The sequence below is a fragment of the Zeus faber genome (assembly GCF_960531495.2).
Source record: "Zeus faber genome assembly, chromosome: 1".
Classification (NCBI taxonomy): Eukaryota; Metazoa; Chordata; class Actinopteri; order Zeiformes; family Zeidae; genus Zeus; species Zeus faber.
In genome coordinates this window covers 47,378,853-47,404,700 of record NC_137193.1, presented here as the reverse complement: position 1 = coordinate 47,404,700, position 25,848 = coordinate 47,378,853, and the positions used below count along the sequence as shown (strand labels likewise).

The following is a 25,848-nucleotide window of genomic DNA, read 5'->3' as shown; positions in this document are numbered from 1 at the left end:
TCCAGCCCCCCGCCATTTTTTTGGGCTGCCAACACTGGGTCCAGACTCTGCATACCTGACCATGGTCTTAACTTAGGAATTTAGCTCTGTTTTTAACACTCAAATCATGCTGTTAAACCATATTGCTGCTTTGGTGAAGGATAATGAGCCAGAAGGATGAAACCTGGTGTGATGAAAGAGTAAATAATGTGAAAGTGGTCAATTAGGCTAGTATGTCAAAGACTATAATAGGTTTTATAGCAAAACAAAAATGCTGCGAAAAGATTTGTTAATTGATGAAAACATCAATCTTGATGTTCTGCTATCATGTAAAGATTTATGTAAAGGATGTAGTCATGGCTGGAAAACCTTTTAATGAGAAGATCACCAGACCGGGATTAGGGAGCTATTTTATCGTCCCTCCCAATGGAGGGTAAAAGCAGCAGCACTGGATCCTCATAATACAGCTTTAATTACAAGGCTGGAATGTTTTCATCTGCATACTAGCCACCACAACATCTCCAGAGTTAGAAACTCTGACTTCCCTGTTCTCTCGTGCTGTAAAACACCACCAAACCTAAATGGACGGATGTTGACATTCATCTACTTTATTTTATTTAAACAATAGCAATGTCATGGAAGATAATTTCTTTATTTTTGCATGATACAAATTCAAAAGACATTCACAAAAGCAAAGTCCACTTGAACAAAAAGATGAAGTCGATGTCCAAGTTTATCAACCGCACTAAAACAAATGACATTATTGTTTTTTTCCTTTCTTTTTGGAGCTCTTGCTTTTTGCAGGGGCCTGATCTTCTTCCTTTCCTGTTGCAGCCTTGGCACGCTTCCTTCCCAAGGGAGTCATGGCATACCAGTTCTGGTAACCAAAAACCATCAAAAAAACACTAAAAATAATATTAAACCCATGAATACAGAACTGACAAAATATATCTAATCTCAAAATGAAATGGACATGTTTTATTATACTCAATAATTAGAATATATGTATTATTCAATGGTATAATATGAAATAGTTCAAATGTAGTTAATATATAATTTTTTGATTAATATTATTAAAATATTCTCTCATTAATTTATTGTTTTCTATATGTGCTGTATATATATACATATATATATATATATATATATATATATATATATATGATTACATACAAACAAAAAATACAAGATACAAAAAATATTCCCACTGTACTTTAAGGGCCTCTTCCTCGTCCTGGAACACAGGGTCGATCTTGGCCAGCGCTGGAACGAACTCAGCGGCAGTCAGGGGTCGAGTGTCCTGCTGGAGGATGCGGCGCTCCGTCAGGACGTTGCGGACCACCCGTACCATGTGACCCTGTGTGTAGCCGTCTGAGATCTTGGTCAGGGAGCTGAGGTCCAGTGCGCTCATCTCCCCTCCGTGCTTCCTGATCAGCTGCTTCCACATAACTGGAGACACACACAGGGTCAGAGGTCAGGACAGAAGCATAGGCTCCCTCCAGGATACATTTGTCTCTTATCACCATATCGGGAAGCGTAGTCCGGTCTGGGAATGAGGATGATCTTGTTGTACGTCTTGCACAGTGCGCTGACTTCCGCTCGGAGCGGATCGTCTGTCGTCCCCACTACAAGGACGCGGTCACCCTCCTTGATGGACTCGAGGACCTTGGGCAAATATTTCTTCAAGCGCCTCGGATCCAACTGAGAACAGACGAAGAGTGGGATCTCAGTGAAGGTCGTACTCTGAAATGTATCGAGCGCAGTTAGGGTTCCACAAAGCCTCTACCTCCTTTTCCTCCTTGGGAACCTTCTTGTAGAACATTTTCTCTGCATCTCCGATCCATATGACTGAAGGCTGCATCAACCTGGCGACCTGTGGAGATGATCTGTCAGGTTACTCACCGACCTCATCTTTGTGGTAGTATGAACTTGGCCATGTACAGTGGGGCAAAAAAAGTATTTAGTCAGCCACCAATTGTGCAAGTTCTCCCGCTTAAAAAGATGAGAGAGGCCTGTAATTTTCATCGAAGGTACACTTCAACTATGAGAGACAGAATGGGGGGAAATAATCCAGGAAATCACATTGTAGGATTTTTAATGAATTAATTGGTGAATTCCTTGGTAAAATAAGTATTTGGTCACCTACAAACAAGCAAGATTTCTGGCTTTCCCAGACCTGTAACTTTTTCTTTAAGAGGCTCCTCTGTCCTCCACTCCTTACCTGTATTAATGGCACCTGTTTGAACTCGTTATCAGTATAAAAGACACCTGTCCACTACCTCAAACAGTCACACTCCAAACTCCACTATGGCCAAGACCAAAGAGCTGTCAAAGGACACCAGAAACAAAATTGTAGACCTGCACCAGGCTGGGAAGACTGAATCTGCAATAGGTAAGCAGCTTGTTGTGAAGAAATCAACTGTGGGAGCAATTATTAGAGAATGGAAGACATACAAGATCACTGAAAATCTCCCTCGATCTGGGGCTTCACGCAAGATCTCACCCCGTGGGGTCAAAATGATCACAAGAACGGTGAGCAAACATCCCAGAACCACACGGGGGGACCTAGTGAATGACCTGCAGGGAGCTGGGACCAGTAACAGAGTAACAAAGGCTACCATCAGTAATACACTACGCCGCCAGGGACACAAATCCTGCAGTGCCAGACGTGTCCCCCTGCTTAAGCCAGTACATGTCCAGGCCCGTCTGAAGTTTGCTTGAGAGCATTTGGATGATCCAGAAGAGGATTGGGAGAATGTCAGATGAAAACAAAATAGAACTTTTTGGTAAAAACTCAACTTGTCGTGTTTGGAGGAGAAAGAAAGCTGAGTTGCATCCAAAGAACACCATACCTACTGTGAAGCATGGGGGTAGAAACATCATGATTTGGGTCTGTTTTTCTGCAAAGGGACCAGGACGACTGATCCGTGTAAAGGAAAGAATGAATGGGGCCATGTATCGTGAGATTTTGAGTGAAAACCTCCTTCCATCAGCAAGGGCATTGAAGATGAAACGTGGCTGGGTCTTTCAGCATGACAATGATCCCAAACACACCGCCCGGGCAACAAAGGAGTGGCTTCGTAAGAAGCATTTCAAGGTCCTGGAGTGGCCTAGCCAGTCTCCAGATCTCAACCCCATAGAAAATCTTTGGAGGGATTTGAAAGTCCGTGTTGCCCAGCGACAGCCCCAAAACATCACTGCTCTAGAGGAGATCTGCATGGAGGAATGGACCAAAATACCAGCAACAGTGTGTGAAAACCTTGTGAAGACTTACAGAAAACGTTTGACCTCTGTCATTGCAAACAAAGGGTATATAACAAAGTATTGAGATGAACTTTTGTTATTGACCAAATACTTATTTTACATTACAATACATTATACTTATTTTCCACCATAATTTGCAAATAAATTCTTTAAAAATCAGACAATGTGATTTTCTGGATTTTTTTTCTCATTTTGTCTCTCATAGTTGAGGTGTACCTCTGATGAAAATTACAGGCCTCTCTCATTTGAGAGGCCTTTTTGTCCAAAAATCATAATAAAAAACATTAATATTAAAAAATCTAATAACAATATAACTATATCTGTTTAAGGTTAACAGTTTAAGTTGTATAGATTTCCATCTATGAAAATGCTGGTACATTTTTTTCACATTCAAGTTTTCCTAAAGAACAACTAAAATGGCTATTGACTGGCAGATAAATGTGTGAATATTGCTGCTCTTCGTGTTTTTGTGTCTTTGCTGTACCTCATGCTCAGATCCTAGTGCCGTACCTTAAAGACAATGTGAAGCATCATGGCGAGGCCGCTCCTCCCAGGGTACTTCCCTGCTGTGCTCAGTGGAGAGAGGTCGAACAGCGTGGCTCCCGTCTCCTGACAGATGGCGTGGACCAGCGTCTTCTTGCCCACGCCCGCTGGACCTGCCAGCAGCACGGCCCTCACCAGGGGAGCCTTCTCATGGACCACCGGAGACCCTGCAAACAGCAAACATCTCTGTGTTCGAGGTCCCTGAGTACACTGCTCTGCTTTCGAGAAGTGGATTCCTGTATGAAACCGATCAAATCAGTTTTACCTTTAAGGACAAAACTTGTATCAACTTCACTTTTAGAGCATGTACTAGTCACCACCACAATTTTGAAAAGGCAGACACGGCATTGCATGGAATTACCAAATATTAAATTATGACAACACTAAAAATCCAAATATTAGGGAGTGGGCAGAAGGGCTTGCGCAGCCCTTTGATTTTGATACAAAGGGTCATGAATTGATGAAATATCGAATCCATCCTTACTATACAACTTAGATTCCAATCAATGTTCAGTGTATTTACATTTTATTAATAACCAGAATTGCCACCAACTTTTCAGTATACCATCTGACGTACATTACAAAATATTTCATGGAACAAATTTAGTGTCATACAGAAACTAAATATGAAAATGGATTTGTGACAATGGCGGCATTTTATTTAATGGTCGCATAACTTTTCGACAAAGTATCGATATTACAATTTTCTAATTGATACAGAAATTGAAACAATACAATTTAATTATATCAAGTACTGATTATTTTAACAGCCGTACTGAATGGTCAGGGGTAATGAAAAATGTGTGTGCTGACTTGCAAAAAGGCTTGAACCCAGTATGGTCCTTGAATGCAAAAAAAAGTGTTAGAAAGGAGAATGTGAGAAATGATGTTCTGGGATCAAGAGGATGGCATGCGACAAGCGGCAGGAGGCCCAGACGGGAACTAAACAACCCAAGTACCTAAAGGTAAGACGGCGTAGAGAGCAACGACCTGCCGCACATCAAACAGCGAAGGCATAGGCTCGATGTCCGTCTGCCTCAGCGTGGTTCCAAGGTAGCTGTAGTCACCTGGAAGCAGGAGGAGGCAACAACAACAACAAGGTATTTGCTGTTCAAACCTCCAGAAGAGGAGTTAACATCTATATCCTTAACAGGGCCTGAAGGCCCCCGAATGACCTCGCAGAGGAGATTAGACGAGCCAGTTTTCTGTATTCTTCTCTAAAAACACACTATTTACACTTGCTTTTATGTAATTGTATCTATCATGCCTATTAAGCTTTGTATTCCATAGTACAGCATCTACTTATTTTTATTGTATTTGTATTTGTTTTAACATTTAAACACTTTTTTGTTATATTTTCTATGTAAGGAACTTTGTGACCTGGTTTTAGAGCTGAATTTCTATATCTATATACAATTCTTTGTTAAGTTGTAATCCTAGTGCTCATAGGCCAGATGAGCAGGCCCCCTGCAGCGCCGTTAATAGGGGTGGGTTCTCAAAAAAAAAAAAAAGGCAAGGCACATGGAACCAGCTCTGGTTTAGCCATTTTGCCACTCTAGACAATCTGTCGACAGCAGGGGGATTAGGAGACACGGGGACATGTTCCTCATGAATATGTATATCTTTCCCAGATAATCTGCTACCTCGATGCCCATTAACGCTTAAAAAAAGTGCCTGATGAAAGGGCACCATGGACATCAATGGGCAAAGGGGCAGGCACCCTCTGACCTCCCCTCCACCCCTTGCACTTTGAGATGGGGGCATCAAAATCAACTCCCAGCCACCGAAGTCCCCAACAAAGTTTTCGCTGTAATAATTTTGGACTGTGTGGGCATTTTTATATTTGATTGCTATTAACAATATATGAAAAAAAAATTATATATATATCTTTTTTTTTTTTAAAGGGAGAGAAAAATAATGCACACAAGACTAAACTAAAACTGGGTCTCACCCAAGTAATCCTGCAGTTTAACATTGTCCGCCTGGATCAACAAGCCTCGTTCCACCAGCTCTCGACACAGAGACTCCAGACTCCTGATGGATGAAGAGTAGATATGATCACGCTCTGCAGCAATTACACTTTTATTTAATCCACAGATTCACTGAGACTCTTCATGCAGAACAAAAATGTACACGGCTGGGAAACAAAAGGGTGTGTGTGGATTTGTTCAGCCGTACCGCACAGGGTCGCGCATGGGTTAAATCTCACCTGTCTGCTGTCAAGTCTTTGTCTTTCTTTTTCTGGAAAATGAATGTATTCATTTTCATTCATTTCATTTAATTCATTTAATTTTAATAATATATGTTTTCTCTCACACAAATACCTTGGGACTCGCTTTGGGCTTGCCACCTTTGTCTTTATTTGCGGCTGGCTTCAAGTTGGCCAATTCCTGTCTCATCAGTTCATCCACCTGAGATAAGTGGCGAAAATCATGTTACTTCTTACTTTTTTAAATTGAGAACTAGAACATGTTTTTTGAAATGTAAACTAAAATATATGACTGTTATCAAATGAAACAAGTGAGTCCTAGTCATAATATTAATGTTTCTTTACAAATGTGATCAAATTGCCACTCCGGGTAGTAAGTGTGGCTCAGTGCCCTCTACTGGTTTAAATGGACACAGAGCATGTCAGGAGGGCGCTGACATTAATTAGCATTTTTAGTGTCTCTCTACATCCGTACAAATTATTTAAAAAAAAAAGTAAAGAGAAACAAGAAGGGGAGTCCAATTCCCAACTTAACCACCCTGCAATGGTCCTGTGAAACCACGCCCATTTTCTGTGTCAACATACACCCACTCCTTTCCCACTTCTTGGTCTTTTAAAAATTGTGCAGTGGGTGGAGTGAGGCTCAAAGAATCGTGTGAAATGATTTAAATCAGGGATGGAAGTACTATCAAGCTTTGTACTGCAACTCACAGAGATGTGCGATACCAGCACGCAAGGTAAATGTTTTATTTTTTTTCTCACGCTAGAAAGATCAGGTGACGCGTTTCAATCTTGAAAAAACAGCGGCGGTACTAAGTTTCTAAATGAAGACATTACTCTGTGAGCAGCGTCACCTGCACACGGATCTCCGCCTCGATCTGTTTCCTCATCTCCTCTTTGATCAGTTCGGCCTCGTGCCTCTGGTTGTAGTTGTTGGACTCGCTGCGGTTCTGCCACACATCTGATAACAACATCAGTTCCGTTTTATTTTAACTGGAAACAGCGAAAAGTGTGTCAAAAATAATCGATAGCTTGGTAAAAATAAGAAAAAAAAAATCAGCCTTGTCAATATAACAGCCTCATGTTATAGGTGGTAATTGCCAGATTACAGAAAATTCGAATAATTGCATCCGAAAGAAGAAGAAGAAGAAGACTGGAAATTCTACCAATGCTGTCTCCATTCTGACTGTAGAAAATAGGCATGAAAATAAATTGGAAGCTTGCCTAGATCGTGAGATGACAATTGCTCTGTCTTTGGTTATCTTCGTTAATAAACGTAACATGACATTGCCCATGCAAACTCAGTCTCCATTATGTGCAAAACTCACCTACAAAGGTTTTGCTTCCTCCTTCAAGATCAGACAGAAAGGCAGAGGGCAGCATCTTCAACCCCACGTCTTCTTCCTGTGGCACAAGGTTAGTTTAGGGCATTTTAATGCAATGAAACAGAGCTTTCAAGGAACAAAAGTCATAGAACAATAAAATGCAATTGCATTGATGGATCTTTAACCCTTTACCTCCTCTGCATCCTTCCCTCTGTCTTTCTTTCGCTTTAGCTCCTTTTCTTCCTTCCCCTTCGGCTTCTTGTTGGCCTCCTCCTCCTCCTTTGCAGCAATTTCCTCCCTTAACTGAAAGTGAAAAGTATAGGCACTCCCCTAAATAAAAATCCTCTCCTCCGCGGTAAAATCAGTTTAATGAACAAAGTGTGCTTCGGGGTGAATCATTTACCTCTTGAGGATTTTTTTCGGCAAAGATGAGAGCCGAGCCTCCATCCTCTTCAGCAGGGTAGTCAGGGAAAGATCCTGTGGCGTTTCTGTGTTTTTTTCAATTGCAGAAGAGCAGCAAAACCCAAGTGATTATTTAAGAAAAGGTACTGACAAGATAACTCTGACAAAATACTCCTGAAAACTCTCTTGACGCCCCCCTCCCTCCATTCCATGCCTTACTGGCATTCGAGGAACCACTGGCGGATTTGCTCCTGCATGGTCTCCATGATGTCGGGTCCCTCCACGTCTCGCAGGTTTTCGGTGAAGGTCACGGTGGACGTCTGGAAGTCGGCTTCGTGCTCCTCCTGCCTGAGCCGCCGGCTGGCCTCATTGGCCTGTTTGGTGGTGACAGCAGTGCAGAGCTGGTCCTGTGCGCTGTCGATGGCCTTAGAAAAACGGAAGCGATGCCCGTATTCAGGTTTATGAGGTTGGCATAATATCCTCTGATCCAGGAGAGAACACCATAGCTCTTAAATTCTGCATAACCACTGCATATCCACTCCACATATTGCTGTTCAACTGTTTTGGTTGTGATTATGTTGGGCTTAAATTGTTCCTTTGACTGACCATCCCAAGGAATATAAGCTCCTCTTGCCGGGAATGTTTTGTCCACTTCCTCTGTACGTACCCCCTCCACACCTGTGAAAAAGAGTTAAAAACACTTCTTTGCAACGTAATACAATTTCAGCGTTCACGACTTTTAAGTCCAAAAATCACAAACTAGTTGAACCGTGTAGTGTTGTGTGAATGATGGAGCACCTTCTGAATGCAGACTGCAGCTGAGTCTCTTTGAGAAGCATCCGGATCCTTGTTCTTGACTTTCCTGTGCCACTCCTCTCCTCTCAGGATCTCCTTCATGAGTTTCGCTCTGAGGCAACCCTGCCGCGCCCTCTCCGCCAACTGAATGATGTTAATGGCTTCTTCCACTCTGAGTTTATTGAGGTCCTGAATGCCTACAGGCTGCAGGGGACACAACATGGGGTAAAATATACAGTATATATATAAAGTATATATATATATATATATATATATATATATATATATATATATATATATATACATATAATTAATCAATCAATCAATCAATCAATCAATCAATCAATAGATAGATAGTTTTGTAGACAGACAGACAGACAGACAGACAGACAGACAGACAGACAGATAGATAGATAGATAGATAGATAGATAGATAGATAGATAGATAGATAGATAGATAGATAGATAGATAGATAGATAGATAGATAGATAGATAGATAGATAGATAGCTGGATAGATAGATAGATAGATAGATAGATAGATAGATAGATAGATAGATAGATAGATAGATAGATAGATAGATAGATAGATAGATAGATAGATAGATAGATAGATAGATAGATAGATAGCTGGATAGATGGATATATCGATAAACAGGATCAGAGTGGCTGCATACCTGTTGCTCGTGGGTTGGTCTAAAGAGCAACAGGTAAAACCCCCATCCCCACACACGCTCAGGAGAGAGGAGCCCTGTCATGACCTGCGTTCATCTGCTCCGGGACTTGTTCTATCAAGCCCCCTCTCCACAATAAACGTGTTTATTTTCTACCCCTTCGTCTGTGTCTCTGTGCCAGACCCCTTCGTCTGTGTCTCTGTGCCAGAGGTCCCTGAAAACGCCACTTGGGTGGTGCGTGGTAGGCAGAACTGCCACAGCAAGTTTACATAAATATATATAAAATCGTACATATACTGTGTGTACCAGGATGCAAAATAAAAGGGTTGTAACAATATGTATATAATGTCTATATTTATATGTATATTTATCTACAGTAATGCAAAAAGCTGGGTGTGAATCCCTAATAGATGATCTATTATGTGAGCATCATAGGTGTGTATGCATGAATGATAAATTTATGCATTCATGAACTATAATTCATTTTTAGTCAAGAACTCACTCTGGGTCGCTCTGTAGCCTCTGTCAGGTTGAGAATGTTGGTTAGCATCGCCTTCCGCTCTTGAAGTTCTTTGCCACATTCTCTGGTGAAATAACGCGGGATGGGGATCTCAATGTGGGCCTGCGGTGAAATTAGATAATTCAATAATTTTTTGTTAGCGGGCTGCGGTAGTAAGCCGACGCACAAAAAAAACAATATTTCAGTGAACTCCTGTCACCCACAGGCGTGAGCTTCAGGTCCTGGACCACGTCATCCATGTAGTGGTACTCAGAAAACTCCTTGTCCACCATTTCATTTTTGAGCTCCACTACTCTTCCCATGACGCCATCCAGGACCAGGCGAATCACGCGTCTCTTCTGAGGATGGAGCACCTGGTCGTAGCACTCCTCCAGCTGTCTGAAGATCTGGACGTAACGCACGTACAGGGTGACCAGGCGCTGGAAGAAGACCACTCGGTCCTTTTCGGGGCGTGGGGGCTGGGCTGGGAGCTCCTGGCTCAGTAGGCTGCTTAACTCCACCTGGGCGTCTGTCCACAGCGCGTTGTACGTACTGGAAACCAGAAAAGAGTGTGATAAGTCTGGTGATGAAATCTGCTCAGTGCAAAAGATGTGACAGATGGTTAATTAGTGGTATGATGATTATGATTATGATAGATTCAGGGCTTACATTATTCAGCAAAGTGATTAATGGAAACGGTATGAAAGGAATGAGCTAATGGGGATTAATCTCCTTTTGTCGGCTCTTTGTAGCTGTTTTTGGGAACAACAAATGACAATGAAGATATACAGTGCTTCTCAAAATAATCTTGATAGATGTCACTAACAAAACCATGAGAACAACCTTGACTTGCCTTGTCTGACAGCGCCCTTATTGATCAGAGGTTAAGCCAGTTTCGTTTGGGGTTCATTTAGGGATCAATTAGCTGCTCGGTCTTGTAAATTAATCGACCATATAATCACATAATGATTAATGCTGCAAATTATAGCACAATAACGATATTTTTCATTATTATTGTTATAATAATAACAATTATTATTATTATTATTATTATTATTATTGATAACAATAATAATCATCATCATCATCATCATAATATTGTTATTATTATTATTATTATTATTATCAGAAGAAGAAGAAGAGCAATAATACATCAATTGATATTTCTAGAGTTGCTCATTCAATACGTTACCTGTGCCACATGACAACCACTGATTCCTGACGCGAGGCCCCGTCGAGTGTTTCGCTCCGGCGTCGAGACCGTAAACTTGGTCTGTCTCCATGGTAACGGCAAGGTTATCCGGATGTGAACCTGCCAAGACGAAGACAAAAAAAAAAACCTCCTTTTATTTGGAATATTTACTACGATGTGAAAATGAAAGACATGGTACTGATGGATACCTTATGCTGGGGGGGGGGGGGGGGGGGGACAAGCCATTTATTTGTAAATGTTTGGCAATAAAATGCACCTGGTATACTTAAATGACCTGCAGCTGCTTCTCCTTCCGGTAGATGGCGCCCGTTCTTAAATATTTGTAATCCAACCGCATGGTTCACAGAATACTCAACTGCAATTAAATGTAAAGACCTCGTTTGTAGTAAGGGCGTGACTTTTAATTCGAATTATATGAAATTATATTTTGAAAATACAATAGTTACAATTCAATTTCTTTTAAATATTGCAATCAAATGTAGTTAAACCCTGCAAACATAACCAGCAATAAATAGTGATATAGTATATCAGTTATTGACATAAAAACATTTAAAATGACCAATTTACTCACATTACTTGCAAATTATAATTATTAAAGCTGTCCAGTAAAATTTAATATTGAGATTTTTTCTTTTCTGTGATTAATTAAGTACTATCTCATGCAGGCTACCATTATTATAATTGTTTTATGAATCTTACTCGATTTGGATTCAACCTCGCGGTAAAAGGGCTGTTCTTGTTTTGTCAGTTATAAGTGGTCATTAACTTTCAATTTTCAATTTACAGACGTTTCCATACGTAAATCATGCAAAAAAAAACACAAACGGAATGAAACAAAGCTAAATACAAACAGTAAAAAAAAAAAAAAAAAAAAATTAAACCAGACAATACAATCCTTCTGTTTATAAATGTAAAAAATAAAAATCCCTCGTAGAATATTTCAATCCGGTGGAGCTGGAACCGGGATGTTCTAGGAGGTGCTCGGTCAGTGCGAAAGGTCCGCTCCGTAGACGGGACACCGAGAAACCCCACCCAACAAAGCTAAACCCACTTCTTTACCATCGAGCGATGGGGGGATTATTCTGGGTTTGTTTTTCCTTTTTCCTTCCTTCTTTCTTTTTTTTCTGTTCTTTTTGAAGTTTTTCTTTCTTAAAAGTAGTTAAATAGCATCTCTCGTGTGTGTGTGTGTGTGTGTGTGTGTGTGTGTGTGTGTGTGTGTGTGTGTGTGTGTGTGTGTGTGTGTGTGTGTGTGTGCGTGCGCGTGCGTGCGTGCGTGTGTGTGTGTGTGTGTGTGCAGGAGGGGAGTGCCAGTGGGAGCAGTGGACTCTGCCACTTGGAGAAACTGAACCAAAGATGTCAACACCGCTCCACCACCCCCTCAAAATCGATTGTATCACATCCAAGACGCTCTCTCGTCGTATAAAACGGGACGCATGATTTCAAGGAGGACGGTGGCGAAGCACTGTCTGAAGGTCTGCTCCCTCCACCACCACCACCACCACCACCACCACCAGCAGTAGCAGCAGCAGCAGCAGCAGCGCCTGCTGGGAGAACAATTTGCAGCAAGACAACTGAACTGAGTCCACTTTGTGCAGGAGGACCAAAGCACCTTTTACTCCTGGAAAAGTGAGTTTGAATTTAGATTTGGGATTGTTTAAAAGTTGACTCCCCCCCCCCCCCCCCCCTCCCGATTATGATTATTATGATTATTTCAGTAAGCCAGCTGCAATGCATGGTTGTACTTCATCTTTCATTCACCTTCTGTAAAGTAGCTGCAAGAACCGCATCCCTGAGGATATTATCAACTTTAGACTGTTCATTTTAACTATAAATGGGTGGTGTCAAGTGACGGAAGACATCTGAAACACCCGATTCCAAGGTTTTTCTGCACATTCTTCCTCCTTCTTTATTGTAGGACTTCATTGCAGGACTTCTGTCGGACTTTCACAGACCACTGTTGTGTGAAAACGGACCCCTAACTTTGTGTCCTGCTTGTGTTGCCAGAGGCTGAAGCCATGCAGGTAGAGAGGAAATGGCACTTGCTTTTGGCGGTGTTTGTTCTGCTCATCACCTCTGGCCAGTGCATGGACAGCAGGGAGGTCAAGCAGAAGGAGAGGAGGACCCTCCTGGATCTAATCCTGCAGGTGATCGCAGACAGCCAGCAGCGGGACAAGCCCGTGTCCCGGCGCGTCAGCAGTGGACTCTACGCGACACCCCAAGATGCAAAGTTCTCCTCCCGTGAAAAGCCTTTCAATGGTGCTAGGCTGGATAACAGTAGACCCATAGGTAAGCTGATAAGATTTATTTTTAGGCGCTGATGATGAAAGCATAATCCCCATTTCGCTGTGGGAGACAGCTGCCATTGATGCAAAATCTCCGTCTCCGTCTTGCATTGACTGCTTCTTTTTTTTCCCCCTCCATTTACTGTATATTTCACTTTAGCGCCCAAATATGACAAAGCCTTATCAGGATATACTATCCAGACACGACGTTTGGGAATAGTGCTTTTTAAAGGCATGGAAAGATGACAGCAAATCTTGTGATAGATAAATACAACAATATACCTGCTTTCACCACAATGTCACATTTCCTCATTTATGCAATACATTGACATCTCAGTATATACTGAAAAAAATATAGATTGAGTAGGTTATAGAATGTTTTTGGGGAGAGACAGTGTACGTATCGGGGAAGAGACGACAACTCCCTAAACTTGTGAATGAGACGTTCTGCCCGATTCATTGTTGGATCTTAAAGACGATCCGACCCCTCACAGTCCAGATGACGTACAGGAGGCGTCTCTAATGGCGAGCAACACCCTTGACACTTGATCCAGCCTTCATCATTCATGCACACACACACACACACACACTCATACACACACACACACACACACACACACACACACACACGCAGGCATGTATGCTCACACACACATGCACACACACACACGCATCAGGATAAGACCATTCAAAGCCTCAAAATATCCACGTAGCCTATTACTTATTAGATCGCTTATTGTCCTTCAGCTCCTCCAACTGAGTTAAGCAGGAATACTTTCTATAGAATTTCCTCTCCGATATTGAGCTCTTTTTCATTTGCTTCATTTCACCTAGCCATTGGAGTAAGTCCTTAATACACATCCCTACAATTGTCTGAAGAATTGAGCTAAACGTGGCCTCTAGGCTCGAAAAATTCAGACAGTAATAACAAATCCGTTAATCGCTGTTCCAGAGGCTGCGATAATGGAGCGGCATCTCACATTGTTTTTGAACCGGCATGTACTGTTTGGAGGAGTCTGCAGGCAGGCGGGTTCTTTGAAGTCCACCTTCGATGTATTTCCCATTCACGGCGATCGTTTAGATCATCATTTGGGTCACGTACGCTTGGCTCTGAGATCGACGGAAGACCTGACGTCTTGTCGGTTGAGTTCAGAGAAGTGTCTTGGAAAAGAACCGCTCCCCCTCTCAGACCGTTGACTCAACGGAATGTACCTTTTGAGGGCATCAAATGCAGCATATTACCAAGTGGTGCGTGTCCTCTGGAGATACACGATCATGCTCGGATGGGGGGATATTTTGCACGCAATGAAGAGGCAACAAAGAAAAAACAGTTTGCCCTCGTCAGGTTTTCTTTTGGTTGCAGTAGTTTAAAAGTTCAACTGAACTGGACTGAACCCTTGAGTTGAGTGAAGTCCAAATTGTGCTCTTCTTTTATTTATATATTTTTTTTTAACTTGCAAAGATTTGATTTCACAAGCTTGGGAAAAAAAAAAAATAGATGTCTAACTTATCTTATTTCGATTTCAAAATTCTTATCCTTGCACTTTGTCACTGTTACCATTTCAGGGTTTACTTTTGGGGAACTCCCGCCACTGGCTCCATTCTCACTGTGAATTTGCCAAAATGAAAGTTGGAACTTAACCTCAAACTCTTCATAAATTATAATGCACGCTACACTATAACAGGACACATGTGTAGGGTCTCTCTATATGTATACATTTATTATAATAGAATGCATATATGTAGCATGGACTCCGCATGGAATTTAAACTTCCTACACTGCTCTGTAACCTGAGAGACCCCTGCAGGTTCTGTCCACACAATGTTGTACTTTACTTTAGTATTTCCATTTGAATGGACTTTATGATTTTTTTTTTTCTCCACTACATTCCATGCTCATGTCGTAGCCTTTACCTCAATGCATTTGGCTGTGATACCTGAGAGTATTATTTATTTTTCTCACGTTTATTTTTTATTTTTTCAATATGGCCGACACAACCACTTGGGGAAAAAGTTATATTTGAAGTTAGCTTGCCAAGGAGAAGGAGAAAGAAAGTTACCATTAGGCTCAAACAAAACTGGACAATCAACACGTTAAAGTTAAGCAGTAGAGGTTCATTCATTCAGGACAGAATGGGTCTTCATGCCAATGTATGCGTCTGTGAATTTTTTTATATCAACAAATTTAATACTTTTACTTGAGTCGAATGGAGAATGGGATATTTTTACATCCACCAGATTACTGTTTACTTTGATTTTCTTAGGTTCATACTACTACTGGATTACAGGATGTGAGCCCTTTATCCTGCACTAATACACGGTGTGGTCAGTATGTAATGTATGGGATGCAGCCATTTGGGATGTCCAACCCCCTGTCAAAAGTGCAGCTTAACTACAGATTTAAGAGGAATTGCTTAGAAACTCTGGCAGCACTATTCACATAAAATGGAGTTAGGCTGGAATTTTGTCAATAACTATATTATTATTGCATTGTCTGTTTAGATGTAAGTTGGCATTGATTGTAAAGCTCATCATGTTTCCTTTTCTTTTCTTACAGATATTGTTACTAGAGACTTAAATTTAAAGGACAAATTCATTCAGCATTTTACAGGTAAGACAACTACCCGAGCTTGACCCTATCATTTCTACGCAACTCCATCGAGCCCCACACACACACACCTCTTTGAGCAAAGGAATTGGAGTCTCCGCTCTGTTTTTAAAGTTAGAAAGCGTGGAAAAGGGATCCCAAAAAGCCGGATTCCCATGTCTGAGCTGCAGGACCACAGAGCAGCGAGGAAATTAGCACATGGTCCGAAGCTGACAGAGTGTAAGTCCTCTGGGGTTAAGCTGATTATTTGTCATAGGACCCATGAACAGACTTCATTATTGGTGTGAAAATCCTGTGGCTTGTTCTTGGTGAGCAAACACTTTGAGGTGATCCTTATTGTCACTGTGCCATTCAACGCACGGCTTTGGCACGAGCCCCGTCCAGCTGCACTCAAATTTCACGACTTGCTTGACTAACTATAATTCTCCTGACCTCAAGATACGTTTAGATTGACGTTGGCCTACCTTGGTCAAGAAAGCACTTAAGCTTTACATAATGAAGCATTCAAAATGCTTTTTTTTGTTGCCTGATGAAACGTTTTTTCTGTTTTGTTTTGTTTTTTTAAGCAGGACCAGTCAAGTTCTCATCGGAATGCAGAACACATTTTCATAGACTTTATCACAACACAAGGGACTGTTCCAGACCAGCATGTAGGTACACTATCTGCTCTCTTGTTACAGTGTTTTGAAATGTCTTTGTTTGTCTTTACCAAAGTCTACATCCATACTGCCTTAATATCAGGATTATTATTAAAAGGAAAAAAAAAAATGTAAAAGTGAAAGGGCTTTTTCATATACTGCGTATGTCAACAATGGATCTGGCTGAATCTCAGTGTGGCGTATGCACTGGCGTACTGCATCCCTAAAAGTGCCACAGTGTGACGCGCAGTATTTATTTTCCATTGCTCATCACCGGTACCAGAACCGCCTGTTTTGCCTTATACTCAACCATCAAAGCGTATTTTTATGAGAGTAGAAATAAAATTGGGAATGCCAAGGGGGTTGGATAATTCCATTTGTCAATAATGACGAATTTTAGTGTTTTTTAAAAAGGTTTTCGTGACTCAAACAATATCTTGAGAGAAGGCAGATCCCATTAATTGCATTAATTAGTGGTTATTACAGAGAGCGCAAAAAAAAAATTGGCTCTCTGCCTTGGATAGCACGCAGCAGCCACAAGTTAAAATTGCAGATTCACCAAAAACCCATTAAATTACATGCGTAACAATAAATTAAGTTCCCGAACCGGCTGAGCATCTGGGTTCAGGGTGGCGTACATCAGAGAGACGGAAGGATGACGTCTAAAGCACTAAATGGGAATATCTCACATATGGTAGAACTCTCTTAGCACATGCACATTGTCTCTCTACCTTTCTTTTCTTCTCCCTTTTTTATTTTGCGGTAAAAGACATGCGTGAGCTTGTCGGGCTGGATCTCACTCTATCAGGTCTAGGGCCGGCTTCACCGGCTTACAGGCCAGACAGCGAAACAGGCCATAAGACAAGCACAATCGGAGATTAGTCAGAATTATGATTAATTCGTGCAATTGTCCATGTGGGGGTAATATGGAAGACAACACTGGGGTAATACCAAAGACAACATCTCAGACTAATTTAATACAATTAAAACCGCCTGAAGTTGACATAATAAGGCAATGAAGTGTGAGTTAAGACACACCCAACAGCCCTCTCCCAAAATGGTTTATGTCATAACATCTATCTGACAGGAGTGAAGCTTTTCACTTTCCATCTCGATCGGTTTATGATATTTATACTCATAAATGTAACATTCAAATATAAATATTTCACCAAATCTATGGTTGAGAATAATGGTTTTTTGTTGTTTTTTTTTGCATTATCTATTTTCAGACTACAAAAGATGTGCAAGATTGCTAACACGATTAGCGATGAGTCCACTGTGCACGCAATCATAGATATTGCATGTGAGTAAATGTTATGTTTTCATCTGGGTTGGGGTGCGATCTCCATATTATGCATGATTGCTTCTTTTGAAGCGAAGGGTTTGATTAGGCCTCGGCGGTGGACATATGATAGTTGCAACATATTGCATCTGTTTGGCAAAGGAGGGGAACTGTGTTGCTGCTTGGTCCGATGTGTTTGAATGAGTGCCTGAGACATCTGCAACCGATATGTAAGGTGGAGGAACCGATGTTTATATAATGAGAAAGCTGTGTTTCTCGTGCACATTTCCCACATTTAGGTGCATCCATTTACAGTGGACACAGAGAATGGGCTCACTTATTTTCATTAGTATCGCTCTCAGTTTGACCTCAACAATTTCACCAGTAAAAACTTCTCCAGAGAATCACTGAGTTTCACTTTATGTCATTATTCAAATAATAAATAATTCTGGTGTTATTTGCTGCACTCTATTAAAGATCGGGATTTGTAGTAAAAATGCATCTCCTACTCGTTTTCCTCTGCAGTGAGGCCTATCTTGTCATGTGATTCTAGAGCCCGAGTAATTCCCACGGCTTCTTTACTGCTAGAAACTCACTGGAAATACCCGGAAACAGGATAAACAGTTAACCCCTCATTATATGGGTGGGGCCAGCTTAGTATATTGTATTTATTTATATATATATATATATATATATATATATATCATTATTTTATTCACCTAGATGCATCCTGCTGAGATTTGGTCATAAAAGCTATGGACTATGCAGCTACAACAACCGCTTCATCATAAGTCATAATAAATCTCCGGAGAAAGAAAAAAGCATCTGGAAAGTAGCAACAGATTTAAAACAGAACCTGAATGCCTCCCATGCTCTACCCTCACGGGCACGGAGCCGCCATAGGAAAAACCCAGAGTCCTTTAGAGAAACTTGAGCGGTTTGAGAAAAGGGGGCACAGGTGAGGAGCTTGTCATTGGTTCACCAGACAAAGAGACAGGAAGTGTCGGTCCGTCCCTAAAATGGGTTCATTACGAAGACACAGCCGCCGTGGGGTTGACAGGCCTTTGTTCAAATGAACCCCGATGACGACAAGCGCAATGTGTTGGGTTGTGTCTTGTCTCCGAACTCCACCGCGTAGAGCGCTGCACTTCCTGGTGAATGAACGCAATTAGCCGCGGTTATTGACGGAGAGCCATAGAAGATTACATGCAGATAAGTGACCATTTTAGTTTCCTTAGTATAGGAATTCCTTTAGAAGGGCTGACATATTAGCAGGTATTCAGTGTCTCAAATGAATCAGATAATAAGTCCCTGTCTATTCTCAGAAATCTGCCAGATGTATGTTACAATCGAGCCTTGTAAAAGGGGATTAAGTGATTCATTATTATTATGAGTCATACTGGTCATTTCTAAATGACCTGAGACCGTTATGTCTGCGTGTGCGTGTGTGTGTGTATGTGTGTGATGGTTGGCCACATTTATTCACACCTCACCTCCCCATTTCAGAAGCTAAGGAAGCACCCCTGTGACACATCCATGACATCAAAAATAGCTCTCAGATTTTAGACAGAATGTTGTATTTTAATAGATGCATTTAATTATTGTGTAACTTTACCATGGATAATCACGTGCATTAATCACTGTATTATGTTGTGTGTTTTTTTTTAGGTTCATAATTTATGAAAGAGGGATCAATGGGTTGCCAAGGAAGTGCCTTCAGTCATAAGAACATTGTTTTCATTGTATAGCTTTTCTATTTTTGTTCTTGTTTATATTGAAAATGCACTCAATTTGTGTTTCGTTGTGTTTTAATTCACCTTGTATCTACCATATATTTTTAAGGAGGCAATTATTTAATATTAAATACACCTATTTATTTAAATGGTATGTATATAATTATTTACAAGCATTCAGAAATATAATTATTTTGGTAAAGGTCTCAATTCTTTTCTTTGGTGTATATTAATGTGTAATTCATCTTATGGTAATATTTTAATTGTCTGTATTATGTTGCGACATGGGCCTATCTTGGTCTTCAAGTTCCATCAATCTCTGTTAATGTTTCCATTACGTTTTATTTGGCACTTGAATGATTCCTGACAATGAGAACATATGGCTATAATGCACTACAGTACTGAACAATAAAGAATATTTAAGCACAGCAATTTGTTTCTATTATTGTATTATAAGGCATTTCAGGGAAACTGGAGTTTAATGATTGGGAAGTACAATGTTTATTAACTATGGATTTAATTCACCATTGCGGTGAATGAACATTTGGATTGAGACTAAAACAAAACTGAACAGGACACCAAAGTAAATGTAAAGTATATATTATATATGATCAAATACACAGATCAGACACAACATTAAAAGCACTGACAGGTGAAGTGAATAACATTTATCTTCTCGTTCCAGTTCAGTTGTCAGTTCTTGAAGTTGATGTGTTGGAAGCAGGAAAAATGGTCAAGCGTAAGGATCTGAGCGACTTTGACAAGGAGCAAATTGTGATGGCTAGACGACTGGGTCAGAGCATCTCCAAAACGACAGGTCTTGTGGGGTGTTCCCAGTATACAGTGGTTAGTACTTACTAAAAGTGGTCCAAGGAAGGACAAACGGTGAACCGGCGACAGGGTCATGGGCGCCCAAGCCGCATTGATGCCGTTGGGAGTGAAGTCTAGCCCGTTTGGTCTGATCCCACAGAAGAGCTACTGTAGCACACATTGGTGAAAAAGTTGATGCGGGCGATGATCGAAAGGTTTCAGAACACACAGTGCATCGCAGCTTGCTGTGTATAAGGCTGCCTAGCCACAGACCTGTCAGAGTGCCAAGGCTGACCCATGTCCACCACTGAAAGCGCCTACGATGGGCATGTGAGCGTAAGATCTGGACCATGGAACAATGGAAGAAGGCCACTGGTCTGATGAATCACATTTTCTTCTACATCATAGGGACGGCCGGGGTTAGGGTCTGATGGAGCATCTGTGGGATGTGCTGGAACAACAAATCCGATCCATGCAGGCCCCACCTCACAACTTACAGGACTTAAAGGATCTGCTTCTAAAGATCCTTAGCGGCACGAGGGGGAGCTGCACAATATTAGTGTTTATCAGTGGTGGTTTTAATCTTGTGGCTGATCGATGTAAATTAGAAGATTTTGATGCACAAATTAATCAGCACAATATTAAATTACAACCATTTCATCTTGGAGAAATTGTATGGAGTATTTGTTCCAATACTCAGATTTGTTGCAATACAATACCATGATTTTCTGAAAGAATTCTATACATGTTTTGTGATGCTGTTTTTTTATTCCTAGAGGGAAGTTTAAAAGTTTCTATCTGTTTCTCACAGAGAGAAACGGTGGTGATGGAGGTTCTTTTGGTCGGGGGCAGGTGTTAGCATATCTGAATTCCCTCGCCTAGTTTGTTTCAAATTTTTTGGCAGAGCACATCGGGCATTTTTGTGTCGGTCTCTGGAGGACTCACAAGCTCATAGCTTTCTACAGTCTCAGACTCTTGGACAACACAATGTTAAGCAACTTCAACCCAAAAACATCTAAATGGACTCTGGGTTTCGTTGTGAGACACCAGAGCAAAACCACAGACAGTATTCACATGTGGACAGCGTTTCAAATGTTAGCCAATATATTTACATATCCAATTACTGAATATTTTCATCAAAATGCATAACCGTCCTATTCATTTTTCCTCTTCTAAACATCGTTAGTTGGTGGAATATCTTGTGAAGCTTTCTTTTTTACAGCTCTGTGTTAAGTAAAAATAATGCAAAAATAAACAAACATAAATATTTTCACAATCTTTTTCCCAACTTCTGCTCTGATCAAACCAAACAAATGCAACTTGCTATATAATATACTGTGTAAATCAGTGGAAATTTGCTTTAAAGGACTCACATATTTATTCCCAAATGAGACTCTTAAATACAAAGAAACAAATACAAGAGACATTGTAGTAATAACCAGTAAACTCCTTATTTCCTCTCTAGTGGTAAATAGAAAGATCATTTTATCAAATTGAAAAACACTTCATCATTCTCTATTTCTGGTGGGTTTATTGTTATTGTGCTCCACTGATATTGGCTCAGTGGATAGTTGCAGTAATTCCAGTCTGCTGTCTTTATTTTGGAGAGTTTGATAAAGATTCTCAAGGCGACATACTCTCCAAATAAGAGCTGAATCAAAACAAATCCTCAGCCAAGGAGAATGTCGGTGTGGTCTTCACAGCAACAGAAAGGGATCATTTCTACTATTCACATTTCCCTTATTCTGGTTTTTTTCTTTTTGAAATTGTTTATTAAACCACTTTCACATGTACGCATCTTTTCATATTATTCGTTGTTTACGGGTGGTCCTTCCTTCACAGAACCCATCATTTCAACAGCTTCTGTATTCTACTTCAACACATATCCTACATTGAGGAAAAACGTCCGCCTTTATGGCAACAGTCTTTTTATGAATGTGTGTGTGTTATGGCTCTCGGTGGCCTTTTTAATGCAACTATTCCAACATGAAGTGAGATGGATGTCAGTATTGATGGCCGTTTGTCCTTAGGGGCCGAAGAAGCGGTTTCTCTATTGCTCTTCCACAAATCAGGATCAAAACAACCCCCGAAAAACAAAAACAAAAAGTCTAATCCTGGAAATTTATGGTCCGCATGACTTATCATTATTTGTCTTCATGGTGTCATAACGCTGCTTATTATGGAAACATAAGAATTGGACTAAATTGCTTCCTCTGCGGCGTCCGGTGTCTTGATCACCTTGGAAAATTAATGGGATGGTGGCATGCTTTATGCTGCTCCATAAAAGGATTAGGGGGCTAAAAATATGACCTGCTTCTCACAGGGCTGCACTGGGGATCCCTGGCTTGTCGGATGGGCTGGGAAGAGACACCGCATCCTAATCTGAGGAGGATATCACTTATCTGGAGACAAACAGTGCAGATCAGGAGAACAGACAGAAGATGCACCCGGGACCACATGTGGGAGGACTATAACACAATTACACACAAGCACCAGATCCCTTCTCTGGCACCTTTGGGAAATGCCAGTAAGATAAATAAAGATAAAGCCTGGCGATTTCTCCCCTTGACAAATTGCATCCAGCTGCATCGCGCAAGTCGCGGACAACAGGAGAAAGAGGAGCAGCCAGGGCCACGTCTAATGTCTGGAACTACCAGATCTGACCGGTCAGTCCATCCCTTTGGTCCCTTGAAACAATGAGGGCAAAAAAAGGATGCCCATACAGTTATGACAGCAGTCTTGTGAAGGTGACCTAGAATAGTACGTCAACATATAAGTGAGATTATCACACTTGAGAAAAGCCACAAAAATAGTTCCAGAAACTCTACATAAATAACATGCAATCAATTCATAAGACTTTGTGCTGAATATAATTTCTAACATGCATCCAAATTATGTATCTCAGCTCCCCCCTGTCCTCCAATAGAATTTGGTGGGAAAAAAGTGAACCCTTTAATCCAATTTCTTAGGCCCCAAGGCCTTGTATATCAGCAAACCACCTTTATTTATAGGGGTGGCAGCTGTAGTCAGGATAGATGTGAAATTGTCAGTGATCGCATTGATTCATTTCGGTTTCTCATGATTAATTCATAGCTTTTCCCTGAATGAGTCACCAATAAAAGACAACAAATAAGTGGCATCGTAGCATTCGCCGCTTATTTAACAGCTCATGAGGAATCAATCCTCTTGCTTGTGTGTTGGAGCATTCTTCTCATGCTTTTCCATTGCATGCTTTTTCACTAAGTCAACAGGAAAACATGACCACCGTGGAAGTGAGTGGCTAAGGAAGATATGATCAAAATGTCTGGTCAAGTCGTTGCAAAGGTACTCTTTGTAGTCGTTGTCTACGGTACTCTAATTGAAATGTGCGATAGTCTACAGTCCACATTTTGCAAAGAGAGTTCCATTGAGACATTGGGAAGATGCAGCTTCCTCTCCTGGTGCCAGCTGCGATCTCTTTGATCCCTGGTGCTGGAGGTGTTGGCGTAGGTCTCCGTGCCGCCCCCTGCACCCTGTGTGACGCTTTGCCCCGAATGACAGCAAAGTGAAAATGCTGTGATTAACTGCGAGGCATTCTTGTGTCTATTTTTGACGAGGGTGGATGTAACATAATTCGATTTCCACCAGGAGAGGCTTGAATGGATGAAAAGTAACATTTATTTAGTGTTAATGTTGAGTGTTGGTGTTAGGACCCCGACCAGATGAAACAAGGTTTTAATATTGAATAACATCTTGAGGGAAAGTGCGTTCTGGATCCTGCTGGTGATGTGAAAGTGCAGCTTTCTGTAGAAGTGGCTGGAACCCGATGCTGGTGGAGACGGGGTCGAGGCAGGGTGGGAACTACAGGGGAGCCAGGGGGATCTTGGCTGCTCTTAAAAAGACATGAGCTCCCCTGAAAGCATGATTTGCGAAATTTTGGGGGGTCTCTAAAATATTGACAATATGCTGTTTTGCCACGTCGCTATTTTTATGTATCTTCATTATAATGGATCATGCCTAAAATGATCCTATTATTGACACCAAAGATAAATGTATTATTAACCACCCAGCCCACTTTGAATGATTAAAAAAAATTAAAATAGGTATAATAGTTTTTTTAAATCATGGGAAAAAAAGGCTGTTCCTGTTGCTCTGAGACACTGGGGGCGTGTCCACTGAAGACGCTGAAACCACGGCCAATACCGTCAACCATGTAATAATATATTGTAGCGGTGACTACACATACACATGGACAAATTCACCACAGCCTGTTGGGTAGTGCTGTATGCAACACTGACTGTCACCCGGACGGTTAAAACATGTAATGTTCAGCGTTAGATCCAACACGTCGAAACAAAGCGTCACAGATCCTGAATGGTGACTTCAGAAGACGGTGTCAGGTGTCTCTGTCAGCGTAGCTGCAGTTAGTGAGTGTTTGGAGCAGGTAAATTCTCTCTGGTCTATTCTTTCCTCCTTCAATATAAACTTTTACACTGGAGTAACTTCGGCGTTTAAATGTTGTGCTGAACAGTCCTGTGTCTCCAGTTTCTGACCTCAAAGCGCCGCTGTCTGGCCGCGGGACTCCCCGCTCTCCGCTGCCCCCTGCCCCCCGCTGGCTCCTCCGCAGGTCAGGTCGTGGCTCCATGGCCTGCTAGCATGTAGCTAATGCTAACGTAGCCAAACACTGCGCGATCAAACCAATGGGACGGTTGTTTTTTTGGTTATGGGCGTCCGTGGGATGAGTTCACGGTGTCCCTGAAGACAGCTTTTACTCCAGGTGTTTATTCCCAAAACAGCATTTTATTTATATTTCTTATTAATTACTTTCTAACATGTATCATGTGTTTAGAAGCAAATCACTTAATTCACTTCACAGAGACATTAATAAAAATAGCACCATGCATGCTATTGTTGCCATCACCATCGAAGCTTGGCGGCGCAAACTCAAAACTTAACTCACTTTAACTCAAAGATCAGAAAAAACAAACTTTGTTTTCCCCCACTCAGTCTGTGTGCCTAATCACCGTTATTAATTTCTCTGTTTTGTAGTCATCATACAGTCAGATATGTCAAAAAGAAAACAAGGAAGCTTACGTGAACATTTTTGTATTTACCAAAAAATGATGATGAACCATCCACATGATCTTTCTATCATGTTTCTATTGCTCCATGGTCCAGTTCCGATGCTCACATGCCCATTATAGACGCTTTTGATGGTGGACAGGGGTCAGCATGGACACTCTGACTGTGGCTGTCACTGTGGCTACGCAGCTCCATACTCAACAAGCTGTGATGCACTGTGTGTTCTGACACCTTTCTATCATAGCAGCATTTACTTTTTCAGCAATTTGTGCTACAGTAGATCTTCTGTGAGATCGGACCAGGCGGGCTGGACTTCACTCTCCATGTGCATCAATGAGTCCATGACCCTGTCGCCGGTTCACCGGTTGTCCTTCCTTGGACCACTTTTAGTAAGTACTGCACACCAGGAACACCCACCAAGACCTGTCGTTTTGGGGATGCTCTGACCCAGTCGTCTAGCCATCACAATTTGTTCCTTGTCAAAGTCGCTCAGATCCTTACGCTTGACCATTTTTCCTGCTTCCAATACATA

The 25,848-nt window shown here is 41.3% G+C and overlaps 2 protein-coding genes across 2 annotated transcripts; one reads left to right on the top strand and one right to left on the bottom strand.

The window, feature by feature from the left end:
* Positions 1-739: 739 nt before the first annotated feature.
* LOC307227536 (dynein regulatory complex protein 11) lies at positions 740-10,892 on the bottom strand (the record flags this gene model as incomplete). The annotated part of the gene is made up of 19 exons (XM_079996895.1): positions 740-856; positions 1,193-1,428; positions 1,503-1,680; positions 1,766-1,852; positions 3,754-3,953; positions 4,746-4,853; positions 5,738-5,820; positions 5,996-6,027; positions 6,111-6,197; positions 6,850-6,956; positions 7,324-7,399; positions 7,513-7,623; positions 7,724-7,808; positions 7,942-8,147; positions 8,329-8,400; positions 8,521-8,721; positions 9,693-9,812; positions 9,914-10,241; positions 10,882-10,892. The coding sequence occupies 19 exons, from the start codon at positions 10,890-10,892 to the stop codon at positions 740-742; spliced, it is 2,445 nt and encodes an 814-aa protein (XP_079853021.1).
* Positions 10,893-12,507: 1,615 nt separating this feature from the next.
* Positions 12,508-19,552, top strand: alkal1 (ALK and LTK ligand 1). The gene is made up of 6 exons (XM_080009023.1): positions 12,508-12,528; positions 12,907-13,188; positions 15,742-15,795; positions 16,359-16,442; positions 17,660-17,733; positions 19,381-19,552. The coding sequence occupies exons 2-5, from the start codon at positions 12,918-12,920 to the stop codon at positions 17,722-17,724; spliced, it is 474 nt and encodes a 157-aa protein (XP_079865149.1). The 5' UTR covers positions 12,508-12,528; positions 12,907-12,917; the 3' UTR covers positions 17,725-17,733; positions 19,381-19,552.
* The last annotated feature ends 6,296 nt before the right edge of the window (positions 19,553-25,848 follow it).

What these genes read in the sequence shown, in the direction of transcription:
- alkal1 (XM_080009023.1), top strand. Translation starts at nt 12,918, where the DNA reads ATGCAGGTAGAGAGGAAATGGCACTTGCTTTTGGCGGTGTTTGTTCTG. An exon ending in GGATAACAGTAGACCCATAG is followed by an intron (nt 13,189 to 15,741) that starts GTAAGCTGATAA and finishes CTTTTCTTACAG; the next exon opens with ATATTGTTACTAGAGACTTA. An exon ending in ATTCATTCAGCATTTTACAG is followed by an intron (nt 15,796 to 16,358) that starts GTAAGACAACTA and finishes TGTTTTTTTAAG; the next exon opens with CAGGACCAGTCAAGTTCTCA.